Genomic DNA, 17,563 nt, shown 5'->3' on the forward strand with positions numbered 1-17,563 from the left:
TAGAGATTTTTTACCCCATTTTCACGCTCCACTTAACATAGAAAATTATAAGGGGATGGGGCATCCGTGTACTATTGACACATTCTTGTTTTTCTTCATTTTATTGTTATAGCCTAAATAAATCTTATATGCAACATCAAGCTTTTGCACTTAAATTGTTTTTTAACATATTTTTCAGGACACATTTGAAAGAGGAATGGAGCTCCATGCCAAAATAACAATATTTGGAGAAGGTTGCCATGGAGCCTTAGCTAAACAATTATATAAGACATTTGATTTGAGAAAAGATTGTGAACCCCAGTCATACGGTATAGGTTTAAAGGAATTATGGGAAATTGATCCCGAAAAGCACAGACCTGGAAGAGTTGAGCATACTATAGGATGGCCATTTGTAAGTATTTTAAACCCTGCAATCTTGTCCGCAGGAATATAGAGTTAAGCTGATAAAAATGGATGTGATAAAGGCTGGCTATTTAATGTTATTTGCTAACAAAAGATAGCCTATGTAAACAAAATGTTAAGTTTTGAAAATTAAGTACATACTCATACCTTTTTGGAAAATGACGCAGTCATTGTTCCATAACTGCCGACCTGAACTTCATTACATTTCTTTGCCTACCGCGCTTGGTTTCGTATTTACTATTTTCCATACAAACTGGAATCTGCTTGTGTTATCATTATGCATCATTGTGTAGTATTAAATCAGCCAGGACCCAGTTTACACTGGTTTCTACTTGAATTCCACTACACTCGAACAAAGTGTTGTAGTTTGACGGAAACCAGTTTTAGAATTTGTAAACTACAAAACGTAATCGGTTATTGTTCATTCCGTTTTGGTGTTTCATACCGACTTATATGGTTTGAATAAGCTTAAGACCCTTCAAACATTAATGTGATAGGTATATTTAAGACTGTTTTACAAAAGGATTGAACTGTTTTACTTTCAAAGTCGTACTATAGGGATATCTGTCATATACGGATTTCCACTCTCACCGGTTAATTTCTTCTTTTACACATGCTTTGGAAACTTCCTGCTTAAACATCGCAAGTTTTAAAATTGTTTTTGAGTGAATTAAACTTATTTTAACAATCATGAAGCGTTCCAGAATCATTTTAAAGCAGTTTCTTCTTCTCTTTGATGATGGAAAATAGGTTTTCTCAAGAAAATACCGCAAACGATCGCAGAGGAATTGAAACGTACAAGTCAAGTCGGCACCTGGTTAAATTGGCATCTAGTCAAATGGGCACCTATTCGACGTCAATTCGGCATCCAATAATATTTGTTATAATATTTTCTATTCAATTAATTAATTACTGTTACCAAGTACATAGTGAATATGTTGTTGTGTATTTTGGTAAACAACGAAACGAAAGTGAATATGTTGTGTATAAAGGTAAACAACGAAGCCCTTACCAAAGCTGTTGTTTTAACAATTAGACAATTTGTGTAATTGTAAAAACAAGTCAATTATTAAAATAAAATGGAAAACTATGAGTCCCTTTCAATAAATCAAATTTTCATGCCAAATAATTAGCAAATTTAAGGTGTGTTTTTTCCAGTAAAGTTTAAACAGCATTAAACCAACAATCCTGTAAAATGCTCAACTGGTTAAAATAATGCAGAAAAATACCCAATATCTCATGTATTAGTCCAAATAATTATGACGTCTGGCAAGGCTATTTTATTATTTTTCTGGGACGCCTTCCTACGACGTTCGTAGGAAGGCGTCCCAGAAAAAAAATTAACATAGCCTTGCGGTCATAGGAAAGTGTTCCAGAATAAAATTGAAAAAGCCTTGCCAGACGTAATAATTATTTGGACAACTCATATATATATATCATTAAAACTACACCAAAAAAGTCATTTAGTTGAGAAAAATAAATATACATGAACACCCAAAAATGTGAAAGTTAGTATTTAACTCTTTTTGCTTAAATACTGAAAAAAATTCTGGCAACCCCTTTCTTATTTTTACCCTATTGCTTAAAATACTGTTAAAAATATATATTTAACATGGGTGACGAATTGACTATATCAGGTGTCGATTTTAAACAGGTGATGATTTGTCCAGGTGCCAATTTAACTAGGTGCCGGCTTGACTAGAATTCTTTGACAAATGTTTGAAATTATCTGAGTTTCATTAGACCTTTGATAGCAGTAACAAAAAGATTATTTACTTAATATTTTGTGGTTCAGACTGTGTGGTATCAGGTCTGTTTGTGCCCAATACATTTTCGCACCTTACACGTTCGCACATTCACACTCTACTCATTCGTGCCCAATTTTCAAATTCAAATTCAAGTTGAATAATTGGAAAATCATGGTTCTTGTTTTAAATTGCTTTGGTGTAAATACTGAATGTATTTATAGCTTGGTATGAGTAAAACATTGAAGATTTTAAAGGAAAAAACACAAAAGATAATTGTTTTTAACAGCTTGGTCCCATTGATCTGAAACAACGAAACAATAAAACATAGAAACCAAAATATAGCAATCCACTAATATAACCAAAACATGATAAAATTTATTCAACACACAGAAACAAACATAGTCAGAATCTCACTTCATTTTGAAACAAGTCAATGAAACAAGTTATAGCAATACACTAACCAAAACATGATTAAGAGTTATTCAACACAAAATAAAACGTTAACAAAATACCACTTCATTTAGAAAGGATTATTATTATTTTTAGCAATACCCTATCCAAAACATGATTAAGATTTATTCAACACAAAAAAAAAATTGCTGTCTTACTTTATTTTGAGACAATGACAACAATTATACTTATAAGAAAACACTTGCTTACAGAGTTATTAAACACAAAACCAATTAAGATTGGGTGCGAACATGTAGGGTGTGAAAGTGAAAGGGGGTGAAAATGAGTGGGCGCAAACGTGAATGGAAGCGAACGGACCCATATTCAGACTATGTACCAGTGAGAAATATACAAGCCTTTCTATGGTATTTATTTGTACAATTCAGCTGGTCTTGACCTATTCATTTGTCTTAAAAAAACAGCCAGTTGTCACCTTCACTTCACACACACACACATATACGAATATCAATTATATGCTCACGATACATGTTGCATTGTTAAACTAATTACGGTATGTGAAAATCAAGACTTGCATAAAAACTATCCCAATATTAGAGACAGTGGCGTCATTTTTCTTCAGAGCTTTCAGCTCTTTGATTTAATTGCAGTAGGTAACTTTGAATGTTTAAAGAAACAAATGCATATGCTGTTTAACATGATCTCTAACATTTTATTTGTTATTTTTTAGGACATCCATACATATGGAGGTACATTCCTTTACCATTTAGATGAAGGACCTTTAGTCACATTAGGAATGGTGGTAAGTTATATATCTTCTCAATTGTTAGCTGCAAAACACTATCAACTGAGAACATCTGTCATCATTTTATAATAACATTAACAAATTAAAAAAACATTATCTTAATTTAATGTCATTTCCTTTTACTATTTTGTCATGTAGACTGAAATAAAATGTCATTCTCTTACTGTTGAAATGCCATAGTTAAAATGACGATTGCCTAGACTCCCCTTAAAAAAATGCAAGGGGAACCCTGCCATGATTACAATTCTATACAAGCTATTTTGTCAATACAGTAAACATGGTAAAAGAGATGGCAATATTTACAAATTTGAAAATCTTAAAGAATTGTTATATCTTGCTGTGGTTAAATAAATATAGCAATGAATTTACAGACTTTGATGTGATGATATTTTTAAAAATCATGGAATTGCCCACTCTTGCTAAATATCAGATTGTTGCTCCTCAATTCTTTGAAAATAGTTTGACAAAATGTAACAGTTATTTATAATGATTGTCTGATGTTTTTGCAGGTTGGTCTTGATTACCAGAATCCTTACATTAGTCCATTTAAAGAATTCCAAAGATACAAACACCATCCATGTATAGCACAGACACTTAAAGGTGGAAAGAGAATAGGCTATGGTGCTAGAGCTCTAAATGAAGGAGGCTTTCAGGTAATGTTAAGACAGAGATTTCAGAGTTTTACTAATTGATAAAATATGAGTAACTTGATTAAAAGATCAAATATAAGTAAAACAGGAAAGTTTAATGGTAAAGGCCATTCTCAAAAAAAAATTATTTTGTCAAATCACCTTTTTTTCTAATTTTTGTAGATGACTTTCAGCTTGATATTGGTTTATTGCACCTGTACAAAAAATAAAGTGAAATAAGAACTGTAAAAAATGTGACTATGAAAAAAAAATAGATAAAACTAAGCAGATAATCCACCCTTTATTATATTTTTAACATCAAAAGAAGAGTAGTAAAAAAATCATTGATCAAAACTTTAGAATGACACTTTTCATCCTTTATTTTGTCAGTCACTCCCCAAGTTGACATTCCCAGGAGGAATATTGGCAGGATGTAGTCCAGGCTTTATGAATGTTCCTAAAATCAAAGGCACACACAATGCAATGAAGAGTGGAATGGTGGCAGCTGAAGCTGTCTTTGAAACATTAAATAATGAAAGTTTAGCATCAAACTCACCAACAGCAGGTAATATGAATGCATTGTACTATGTTTACCCTTTGTAAACACTACATTGATATTATATGTTAACCTTATGTTCATGTAAGGTTTGTTAGTGTAAAGAGATTACATCTGACATTAAAGGCAAACACTTGTATGCATTATTGAAAAACTTGTATTTTGAGATATTTTGGTATTTATTTGGCATGTTTGACACTATGTTTGAGGTACAAACAAAAATTTCATATTTCAATATGCCAACCAACAAAATTTTAAAACCAAAAAGAGACCTTTTCACCTGCTTTCTTTGCCAATACAAATGCATGCAGAAAAAAATCATGCCTTTGTTTTTTACAATTCTGACAAAACATCCTTGAAGCAGTATTTAATTGCTTGCAAATAAAAAAAAAAAGTGAAGGCCACTGGACTCTACTTTTTGGCTTATAGCAGAAATCTTACATTTAAATGCTATTTTTGTAGCATTATTGCTATTTTTGTCTCCCTTGATTGAGTAAAAAAGCGAGACATAGGTATGCTGTTTACAGCCATGTATACGGCAGCGACGGTGTCAACAATGTTTTAGTTTGTGATTAGGTCTAGTTTATGGTGAACCACTAGTGGTAAGTTAAAGATATTTGGTATGCAGTTGTATTAGTATTGTCTATTGGCACATCTCATTACCATGGAGATTATTTGGCCCTGTACCTTATAGTTATGGTCTATTGACTTTGAAATTTTTTCTTAGTTTTCATGTATTAGTTTGTGATTAGGTCAGTTTATGGGGAACCACTTGTGGTAGGTTAATGATAATTGGTATGTAGTTGTATAAGCATTTTCATATCTCATTTCCATGGAGATTATTTTGCCCAGCCCCCTCAGTCATGGTCTATTGACTTTGAAACTTTTGCCTAGTTTTCATGCATTAGTTTGTGTTTAGGTTTGTTTAAAGGGAACTACTTATGATAAGTCAATGGTATTTGGTATGCAGTTTAGCATTGGCACATCTTATTTCCATGGAGATTTTTTAGCTAATTAAATTTACAATATAGTCAAAGGTCAAAAAGCAATAAACAGATTATCATTGGTCATCTCAACTACATTGCTTTTCTCACCTTCATCCTAACGGCTCAAGCGAGAAAATCAATCTTGTTGAAATGATCAACGATAATCTATAATTACTGATTTGGGGCAAAATAATGTTGAGGCATATTGTTAATACAACATTAGTGTATATCATTACCTTCTTTTACAACTACATACTAATATCTGTCATTTATATATTAATATATTTGGTGACAAAAAGTAACCAAATGTTTATTAATACAGTTACATCTCCAGCTCACACTGTTACTTGGTTCTGAAACTTTTTTCTCTTAGCCTTTTTCAAACTCACACAACTGATCTAATGACATCTGTGTGTTTCAAGATGCATATTATAAGTTTGGAAAACAACCCATTAAACTATGACGATGTATGAAGGTAGAATCTTAAGTTATTAAATTGAATAGACAGTTAACATGGTGAATGATAAATGACTATTTTCGATCTCAAATTGTAAATAAGCAGAGGAAATGGTCTATATCTTGAATATAAAATATACAAATTTTGAGAAAGAATGTTATTCATTTGTAAGACTTATAATTTTTTCTAATATAGATTAAACTGATAAATGTATAAACATGATAAAGAAAGTCTGAGACCACTATTATTTCGTAGTGCATTTTTTAAAAACATAAATGAAAATACAAAAAATCCCACCTGTGCTTTCTCAAAGAAACTTATACAGTGTGTTGTACTACTTTTGGGACAAATTATATCAAAATTATAGAAAACTTCATCGGCTCTAACTCAAAATATGGACAATTTTATGTTTAGGGCGTCTTGAAATCTTTTGACAGCTTCCGAAGTGCTAATTTTTAACCTTTTTCAACTGGACCAAATCGCTACTTTCCTTTAAAATTCTGGACCCAAATGTTTTTACAGTGTAATTTCACCCCTACTTGCAATTTGAGGCATTGAACATGGAGAAATAAATTTGGAAGGGGTATAAAAATTAATGGCAAGTAACCAACTGTCAACACTAGGGACTATATTTGTGAACAACGAAAGTCAAGGGACGACAATTGTGGTCTCGGACCAGAAAATAATCAAGATAGCAGTCCCATATATCTAAATGAAGGCTCAGTTTAACAGTTTTAAAATTCGTTACTAACTGGTATATTTAACAGGTCTGGATCCTGATGTGTATGAACAAAAGATAAGAGACAGCTGGGTATGGAAGGAACTGCATGCAGTACGGAATGTCAGACCATCATTCAACACAAAGTTAGGACTTTATGGAGGGGTGATGTATACAGGTCTATTCTATGTTCTTGGCAGAGGAAAAGAACCATGGACATTGTCTCATGGAGGTATTCTATTCATTCATTTGATTTTTGTGTAATTTCATAAAACAAATAATAAGTTTGGTTTTGGGAAACAGTCTTATCACAATATTTTAGTTTTTCATGACACTTGATTATGTTAAATTAACAAGTCTGAGTCTATCCCTAGCCTTTTATTATATAAAATGGCTTTATGAAAATAAGAAGATGTGGTATGATTGCCAATGAGACAACTCTCCACAACAGACCAAATGACACAAAAAACAACTATAGGGTACCGTATGATCTTCAATAATGAATAAAACCCATATCATATAATCAGCTATGAAAGGCCCTGAAATGACAAATTTTAATCATTCAAACAAACCTTACGGCCTGATTTATGTAAAATTAGCAACGAAAAAGGTATATGATACACAGCAACAAACAACAACATCTGAATTACAGGTTCCCCACTTACATACAGAATGTGGCAGGAATAATTATTTTGTTCATTTGTTCATTTTTATGTTGTTGGCATATATCTCATAGTAATTGCTAACTATACTCATACTATTTTTAAACTTGAGGTGATTAAGAACTGGACAAATGTCATATAGCACATCTGTCTACTCTTGAAAACTGTATGATTACCTGATATATGTCTTGGGTTTTGTCGCCATGACAAAGTTAGAAAAGCGTGAATTAGTCATAATTTTTTTCTGCAACGTTGGTAGGGATGACAGCAATGTATTAGTAAGTGATTAGTTTATGGGAACTCTTATAGTGAGATATATCTCTGTGTTCAAAGTTTAATTGTTGTTAATTTGCTTTCTTGTTGACATATACTCTACATCTACTTTTTATACGACTGCAAAATTTTTGTGGTCGTATATTGGTATGACGTTGGCGTCATTGTCGTCGTCCAAAGGCATTTGGTTTTGGCACTATAACTTTAGTATAAGTTAATAGAAATCTATGAAATTTAAACACAAGGTTTATGATAACAAAAGGAAGGTTGGGATTGATTTTGGAAGTTTTGGTCCCAAAAGTTAAAGAATAAGGGGCCAGAAAAGGGTCCAATAAGCATTTTTCTTGGTTTTCGCACAATAAATCTAGTATAAGTAAATAGAAATCTATGAAATTTTAACACAAGGTTTATGACCACAAAAGGAAGGTTGGGATTGATTTTGGGAGTTTTGGTACCAACAATTTAGGAAGTAGGGGCTATAAAAGGGCACAAATAAGCATTTTTTAGCTCACCTGGCCTAAAAGGCCAAGTGAGCTTTTCTCATCACTTGGCGTATGTCGTCGTCCGTCGTCCGTCATCGTCTTTAACTTTTACAAAAATCTTCTCCTCTGAAACTACTGGGCCAAATTAAACCAAACTTGGCCACAATCATCATTGGGGTATCTAGTTTAAAAAATGTGTCCGGTGACACGGCCAACCATCCAAGATGGCCGCCATGGCTAAAAATAGAACATGGGGTAAAATGCAGTTTTTGGCTTATAACTCAAAAACCAAAGCATTTAGAGCAAATCTGACATGGGGTAGAATTGTTAAACAGGTGAAGATCTATCTGCCCTGAAATTTTCAGATGAATCAGATAACCCGTTGTTGGGTTGCTGCCCCTGAATTAGTAATTTTAAGGAAATTTTGCTGTTTTTGGTTATTATCTTGAATATTATTATAGATAGAGATAAACAGTAAACAGCAATAATGTTCAGCAAAGTAAGATTTACAAATAAGTCAACATGACTGAAATGGTCAGTTGACCCCTTTAGGAGTTATTGCCCTTTATAGTCAATTTTTAACCATTTTTCGTAAATCTTAGTAATCTTTTAACAAAAATCTTCTCCTCTGAAACTACTAAGCCAAATTAATCCAAACTTGGCCACAATTATCTTTTGGGTTAGTAGTTTGAAAAATGTGTCCGGTGACCCGGCCATCAAACCAAGATGGCCGCCATGGCTAAAAATAGAACATGGGGTAAAATGCAGTTTTTGGCTTATAACTCAAAACTCAAAGCATTTAGAGCAAATCTGACATGGGGTAAAATTGTTTATCAGTTCAAGATCTATCTGCCCTGAAATTTTCAGATGAATCGGATAACCCGTTGTTGGGTTGCTGGCTCTGAATTAGTAATTTTAAGGAAATTTTGCTCTTTTTGGTTATTATCTTGAATATTATTATAGATAGAGATAAACAGTAAACAGCAATAATGTTCAGCAAAGTAAGATTTACAAATAAGTCAACATGACTGAAATGGTCAGTTGACCCCTTTAGGAGTTATTGCCCTTTATAGTCAATTTTTAACCATTTTTCGTAAATCTTAGTTATCTTTTACAAAAATCTTCTCCTCTGAAACTACTTGGCCAAATTAATCCAAACTTGGCCACAATCATCTTTTGGGTTAGTAGTTTGAAAAATGTGTCCGGTGACCCGGCCATCAAACCAAGATGGCCGTCATGGCTAAAAATAGAACATGGGGTAAAATGCAGTTTTTGGCTTATAACTCAAAACCGAAAGCATTTAGAGCAAATCTGACATGGGGTAAAATTGTTTATCAGGTCAACATTTATCTGCTCTGAAATTTTTAGATGAATCGGATAACCCGTTGTTGGGTTGCTGACCCTGAATTGTTAGTTTTAAGGAAATTTTGCTGTTTTTGGTCATTATCTTGAATATTATTATTGATAGAGATAAACTGTAAACAACAATAATGTTCAGCAAAGTAAGATTTACAAATAAGTCAACATGACCGAAATGGTCAATTGACCCCCTTAGGAGTTATTGTTCTTTATAGTCAATTTTTAACAATTTTCATAAAATTTGTAAATTTTTACTAACATTTTCCACTGAAACTAATGGGCCAAGTTCATTATAGATAGAGATAATTTTAAGCAGCAAGAATGTTCAGTAAAGTAAGATGTACAAACACATCACCATCACCAAAACACAATTTTGTCATGAATCCATCTGCTTCCTTTAATATTCACATAGACCAAGGTGAGCGACACAGGCTCTTTAGAGCCTCTAGTTTTGGTTTTCGCACAATAAGTATTATAACTGTAGTAGAAGTAAATAGAAATCTATGAAATTTAAACACAAGGTTTATGAGCACAAAAGGAAGGTTGGGATTGATTTTGGGAGTTTTGGTTCTAACAGTTTAGGAATTAGGGGCCAAAAAGGTCCAAAATTAAAATTAAATGTTTGATTTCATCAAAAATTAAAATATGGGGGTTCTTTGATATGACGAATTTAACCGTGTATTTAGATTCTTAATTTTTGGTCCCGTTTTCAAATTGGTCTACATTAAGGTCCAAAGAGTCCAAAATTAAATTAGTTTGATTTAAACAAAAATTGAATTCTTGGGGTTCTTTGATATGTTGAATCTAAACATGTACTTAGTTTTTTTGATTATGGACCCAGTTTTCAAGTTGGTCAAAATTGGGGTCCAAAATGAAACTTTGTTTGATTTCAACAAAAATTGAATATATGGGGTTTTTCGATATGCTGAATCTAACCATGTATTTAGATTTATGATATTTGGGCAAGGTTATCAAATTGGTCCACAGTGAGGTCTTAAGGGTCCAAAAAAAAACTTTATTTTTTTCATCAAAAATTGAATTCTTGGGGTTCTTTGATATGCTGAATCTAACCATGTATTTAGATTTTGGATATTGGAATACCACAAAGGGATGGTAAGAATTGTCTTTGGGAGTTATGGCATGTATGGCTCAAACCGTTAAGGAATAAGGTGCAAAAAAGGTGGAAAAGAATTTCCAGGTTAATGGACAATTACTTAAGTAGAAAACATAATTTAAAAGCAGTGTAAGGTTGGTAATTGAAACTCATTTGAATATCTTACCTAAACTGCTTTTAAATTATGTATATTGGAAATTTGCCAATATAAAATGTTGCTGATGAATCTTTTTTGTTTATCTCACCTAAACTGCTTTTAAATTATGTATTTTGGAAATTTGCCAATAACTTTAGTTAAATAAACTTCATTGGAAATTTGCCAATGTAAAATGTTGCTGATGAAGCTTTTTTGTTTATTATTAGCCATGATTATTATTCTTTGAAAATTGGAGTTATCTTTCTTTGCCCAGAATAGTAGTTGAATCAACTTAAATCAATGCAATATACAATGCAATATTCACTTTTACTACCAACTGATAAATTAAAACAATCTTTGCCATTCAGTGATTACAAGCACTTTGATTACCATTCTAGGGTTATGCCCCTTTACAAGTGGAAAAACTGAAGATTTTTTTCTTTTCTGTTCTCTTAACTTAAGTTTGTCTCAACTAAATTTAATGAAATGTTTATATGATTCTCAGTACCTCTAAATTCCGTTCAAGTTCAATTTTTGGCAGCTTCAATTTTACAGTTCTTGAGTTTTGTCTTTTTTTTAACGTTGTATGCTAGCGGGGGCATCATCTGTGTCTCTTTGGATGCATTCCCCATTTATATTTTTTAGAAGTTACTTTTAATTAAAATTAATTTTAACCATGACATTTTATATTTTAATATTTTATGATGTATTTAAATGAGTAGTTTTTGTTGCAAACTCCATAAGAAATTTGAATTAGATGATTTTTGGAATAAGGGAAAGGGGGAGATGAAAAAAAATTGGGGTGTTCAATTTTTCAGATTTCAGAAAGAAAAATTCTTCAATTTTTTTTTTTGAGAGGATTAATATTCAACAGCAAAGTGAATTGCTCAAAAGCAAAAAAAAAAATGTTTTTAAGTTTATTAGACCACATTCATTCTGTGTCAGAAACCTATGCTGTGTCAATTATTTAATCACAATCCAAATTCAGAGCTGAATCCAGCTTGGATGTTGTGTCCATACTTGCCCCAAGTGTTCAGGGTTCGAACTCTGCGGTCATATAAAGCTGCGCCCTGCAGAGCATCTGGTTATTCATGTTAAATTTAGAAAGTCCTATCTTTATTGTGTGTTTCAGGTGCTGATTATACTAAACTGAAGCCAGCAGCAGAATGTAAGCCAATAGATTATCCTAAGCCAGATGGACAACTTAGTTTTGATTTACTGGAATCGGTAGCTTTAACAGGAACAAACCATGACCATGACCAACCTGCCCATCTGACCCTACTTAATGATGATACACCTGTCAATCATAATCTAGCAGTGTTCGATGGACCAGAACAAAGATTCTGTCCTGCTGGTATGTAAATATTATTTGTGGAAATGTAATACATGAAAGATATAGGAAGATGTGGTGTGAGTGCCAATGAGACAACTCTCCATCCAAATAACAATTTAAAAAAAGTAAACCATTATAGATATATAGGTCAATGTACGGTCTTTAACACAGAGCCTTGGCTCACACCGAACAACAAGCGATAAAGGGCCCCAAAATTACTAGTGTAAAACCATTCAAACGGGAAAACCAACAGTCTAATCTATATAAAATAAAAAAAAAGAGAAACGAGAAACACGTATAAATTACATAAACAAACAACAACTACTGTACATCAGATTCCTGACTTAGGACAGGTGCAAACACACAGTGGGACTAAACGTTTTAATGGATCCAAACCTTCTCCATTTTTAAAGCAGTTGCTTTTATGCTATCGCGTATGGCCATCTTTGTGACCCAGATCAGAGACTCCGCCCATATCAAGCCATAGTATTTTGTTAAACAGGCTCCTGGTCTGTCATTCTTTAAACCTGTGTATGTTTTCTAATGCAATACATAGCTTGAAACTTTAAAAAAACGTTAGTGGATTTAAGAAGTTTCAGAATATGTTCTTGTAGATGTATTTTTGTATTTAAAGGGTCAACCGTTTGACTATCAAATAACATAGAAGTCCGAGTGAAAAAAAGTACATTTTTATAACTGCGATTCCGTTTTCCGCCGTTCGTACGATGTTTCAACAAAATATGGATTCATTTCAGTTGTTGATTTAGTATTGAAAATTTAACTGAATTATCTCCTATTAAATACGGTTTTATATGTTTAATTTGTGTTTCTTTAAGAGGTCAGGTGTTCTTGTTCATTCATAAAATTATCGTTCATTCATACATTTATCGTAAAATCAAAATCACTACACAGGTTAATGCGTAGTGTCAAATGATTACCTGTAATCTAAAAATAGACAAACTTTGTTCGCGCAAATAGTTTAGCCGAACGAAACCCTTGTTGAAAGCAAATAACAATAAGTTCGTTTTCCTTTTCTGTCAAACTCCGTAATATTTATCGATCACCTTACTAATGAAATGGACCCATCCAAACGTAGTAGATGCCAAGTCGGTCCAGATGAAGAGATATTTCAATTTGGAATTTTCTAGTTACATAGAATGAAAAAAAGTACGTCTTTTTAAATATCATGATCAAAACTGGGAATGCATAACAAATGTCAGATGAAACCATTATCCTCGTCTTTTCAGTGAACAAGTCTACTAGGTTAAAGTTTTTGGTCGAGGTAGTTTTTGATGAAATTGAAGTCCAATCAATTTGAAACTTAGTACATATGTTCCCTATGATATGATCTTTCTAATTTTAATGTCAAATTAAAGTATTGACCCCAATTTCATGGTCCACTGAACAAAGAAGAAGATAGTGTGAAGCTCAGGTTAAAGTTTCTGGTCAAGGTAGTTTTTGATGAAGTTGAAGTCCAATCAACTTGAAACTTAGTACACATGTTAACTATAATATGATCTTTCTAATTTTAATGCCAAATTAAAGTATTGACCCCAATTTCACGGTCCAGTGAACATGTAAAATGATAGTGCGAGTGGGGCATCCGTGTACTGTGGACACATTCTTGTTAATTATCAAATACAACTGGGTCTTTGGAGACAGAATTTATAGTCTTACTTGCAAAACAGTGGACTACAGCAGATAACAGCGTACTACTACATATGATATTTCAGAACTCAAATAAAACTGCTTATTTTTGAAATGAGGGAAACTAATTGGAGTTCAAAAAAACAACAATATATGAAAACTATGGAATTTATTGTACTGGTCTTTTTAGAAGCTGATATATCATATAAGTGAAACAACATTTATTATTTTTATTTGTAGGTGTATATGAATATGTAGAAACAGAAGATGGAAATGGAAAAAGACTACAAATAAATGCTCAGAACTGTATACATTGTAAAACTTGTGATATCAAGGACCCTAGTCAAAACATTAATTGGGTATGTCCTCAGGGTGGTGAGGGCCCAGCATATAATGGCATGTGATTTAGCAGCATTAGTGTGATATATTGTGATGATCTGAGGAGTAAATGAGAATTATATTTGTTCAATCTTTGAAAGATTTGTTTTGTAACATTTAAATCATCATTCATTAATATGAAAACCTATATGCCAAGCACAATGTAACAGAAATTTTTATATCAAATAGTTGACATAACACTTAAAACCTTTTATACTTTAGAATTGAAATATTGTAAATGTTTCCATCTTTATCTTTTGAATGGCCAGTTTGTAAGTGTTGAATCAATTATTGCTTATTGAAATAACGTAGAACAATGATTTATCTGTTTCAGGGTTTTAATTTAACAATAAAAACATAAGATCAAACAAAGTGTTTACACTTCACACAATATCAAGCAGAAAGGGCAAGATATTAGATAAGAGAACAATTTTGGAATTAATAGAGCACTGAAATTATTTACATTTTAGTCAAAAGATTCATGTTCAGCAGATATAAATTTTATTTTTAAATTTTATTTAAACCTTAGGTATGTATAGAATGACCTAAGTTCTTAAAGCCACAAACATATTAGAAAATAATTAAGTGATGAAGGCATCAAGATTTATAAATGTGTATATTGGTAGAATCTTATATCCCTTATTTGAAGTATTGTTGATTTATTGGGATTCGATTGCTTTCAAGCAATCTGTAGACTTATACCATTGACTCAGGGACATGCCCTCACGTCAATGGTTTTATTCATTTGTTATTTAGACCACAGAAGTTTTTTTGAAACAAACTGAATGATCATTTGTGTTGTGTGGTATAAAATACAAAGTTGAATAACACTTTAAATAGGGTCCAGGGATCAAGCTGAATTTGAAGAGTATATTAAAAAAATATCACAGTAGATTACATTGTCAGCTATTATAAATAGATGTGTTTGTTATATAGATATGTGTAACTGTTAGAGATGTATGTATTTGTTAAAGAATTTTGTTGTAAGTGGAACAAATTATTAAATCAGAGTGTCTGTCATTTTTTAACATATCAGTATGTTTAGTGTCTGTGTCACAAGTTATAGAATATTGAGGATTGACATGAATGAGGACTGTTTCTTCAATAGGCTGATATTAATCTGAATTAGAAGAATAGTAAGATCTGTTCAACAATATTCATGAAATTAATATTCAATATCACATTATGCTATCAATTGTTTTGTTCTGACTTCATGTAGCATAAATAATTTTATGGGCAATTAGAAAAAAAGTTGTTGAAACAAAATTTACACTGTTGTGATTTTGTGAAATTTAAGCTATAACGCCACTTTGGTACATTTAAAGCATCTTTTATCAAAAACATTTATATCTATATTTTCTAATGTTTATGGGGTCTGTTGAACTGTCCTGTTGCATGAAGGTAGAAGGTTAAACCCTGTAGCCATCTTTCTATAGTACAGACATACAAAAGTACAATAGTATAATATTCTAAACACTTAGAAATATTTAAAATTACAAAGTAAATATTACAAACTTCGAAGGCCTCTGAACTTAAGTCTGAGTTTCATTGATGAAAATTTGAAGTTGTTTTTTTTTTTATTAAAATATTTCTACTGTTGAAATATACATATATATAAAGGAACCTTCTGAAGAATCATTTTTGTTGTGTGGACGTATAGAATGACCATAAGTTTTTATTGAGTCTACCTCAATTATTTATTGATTTAATTTTGATTTGACACTGATGATATATTGTGGTTCAATTTATGTTTCAGTTGCTACATTTTATATGTATCTGAGTATGGAGTTAATAAACTATGCATATTTTTAGTGTTTCTTTTGTTTTACTTCCTCTGAATCAAAGATTTATTCCACTTATGTCTCCTATAAGAATATAATGCAAAAAGTAAAATAAAAAAAACGAACTCGCAAGAAAAATTCTAAATGAACAGTCCCTTATTGAAGGTAAAGTTCATTTCATCAGTCATGTATGTTAAATTTGTGTGTGAAAAAAGAAAAAATGTTTCCTTTTTAAATTGTTCCTTAAAAACATTTGCTGACACTTAAAAAAGGAGGGAGAATACACTAATGGGGCTAACAAAAATCATTGGTCCAATACATCATAGATACCAGGATTAAATTTTGTATTTATGCCAGACACACGTTTCATATACAAAAGACTCATCAGTGACTTTCAAATCCAAAAAAATCAAAATGGCCAAATACTGTACATAGTTGAAGAGCATTGAGGACCAAAATTCCTAAAAGTTTTGCCAAATACAGCTAAGGTAATCTAAACCTTAGTATTTCGAAAGTTTTGTAAACAGTTAATTTATAAATATGACCATATCAATGATAATTCATAAAAACACTTCATCATGGCAAAAATATTGGAAATCTATGCCTGAGGTAGAAGAGCCTTAGTTTTTGTCGAGCCTGCAACTTTTGTTGCAGAAAGCTCGACATAGGGATAGTGATCCGGCGGCGGCGTTAGCTAACTTCTTAAAAGGTTTATATTTTAGAAGGTGAAAGACCTGGATGCTTCATACTTTGTATATAGATGCCTCATGTTACGAAGTTTCCGTCAGTCACATGTCCAATATCCTTGACCTCATTTTCATGGTTCAGTGACCACTTGAAAAAAAAGTTCAAAATTTTTGTAATGTTGAATTCTCTCTTATTATAAGTAATAGGATAACTATATTTGGTATGTGCGTACCTTGCAAGGTCCTCATGCCCGTCAGACAGTTTTCACTTGACCTCGACCTCATTTCATGGATCAGTGAACAAGGTTAAGTTTTGGTGGTCAAGTCCATATCTCAGATACTATAAGTAATAGGGCTAGTATATTTGGTGTATGGAAGGACTGGAAGGTGTACATGTCCAACTGGCAGGTGTCATCTGACCTTGACCTCATTTTCATGGTTCAGTGATTATAGTTAAGTTTTTGTGTTTTGGTCTGTTTTCTCATACTTTATGCAATAGGTCTACTATATTTGTTGTATGGAATGGTTGTAAGGTGTACATGTCTAGCGGACAGATGTCATCTGACCTTGACCTCATTTTCATGGTTCAGTGGTCAAAGTTAAGTTTTTAAGTTTTGGTCTTTTTATCTAATATTATATGCCAAAGGTCAACTATATTTGGTGTATGGAAATATATTATGATCTATATGTCAGTCCCGCAGGTTTTATTTGACCATGACCTCAATTGCACGGTTCATTGCACAGTGTTAAGTTTTTGTGTTTTGGTCTATTTTCTTAAACTATAAGTAATAGGTCAACTATATTTGTTGTATGGAAGCTTTGTTAGCTGTACATGTCTGCCTGGCATGGTTCATCTGACCTTGACCTCATTTTTATGGTTCATTGGTCTTTGTTTAGCTATCTTGGTTAATGTTAAGTTTATGTGACAGTTGTAATCAAGCTTTATACTTAGGACTATCAACATAATATCAAGAAGGCGAGACATTTCAGTGTGTGCACTCTT

General features: G+C 32.2%; 1 protein-coding gene across 1 annotated transcript in view; it reads left to right on the forward strand.

The window, feature by feature from the left end:
* Positions 1-15,904, forward strand: part of LOC143085267 (electron transfer flavoprotein-ubiquinone oxidoreductase, mitochondrial-like) — a 31,029-nt gene extending 15,125 nt beyond the window's left edge. Inside the window, exons 8-14 of the mRNA XM_076261521.1 lie at positions 179-391; positions 3,289-3,360; positions 3,873-4,016; positions 4,383-4,557; positions 6,759-6,941; positions 11,868-12,089; positions 13,956-15,904. Of these exons, the coding sequence (XP_076117636.1) occupies positions 179-391; positions 3,289-3,360; positions 3,873-4,016; positions 4,383-4,557; positions 6,759-6,941; positions 11,868-12,089; positions 13,956-14,119 (1,173 nt within the window). The 3' untranslated portion in view covers positions 14,120-15,904. The remainder of the gene's footprint in view (positions 1-178; positions 392-3,288; positions 3,361-3,872; positions 4,017-4,382; positions 4,558-6,758; positions 6,942-11,867; positions 12,090-13,955) is intronic.
* Positions 15,905-17,563: the final 1,659 nt, after the last annotated feature.

Source organism: Mytilus galloprovincialis, chromosome 8, assembly GCF_965363235.1.
Source record: "Mytilus galloprovincialis chromosome 8, xbMytGall1.hap1.1, whole genome shotgun sequence".
NCBI lineage: Eukaryota > Metazoa > Mollusca > Bivalvia > Mytilida > Mytilidae > Mytilus > Mytilus galloprovincialis.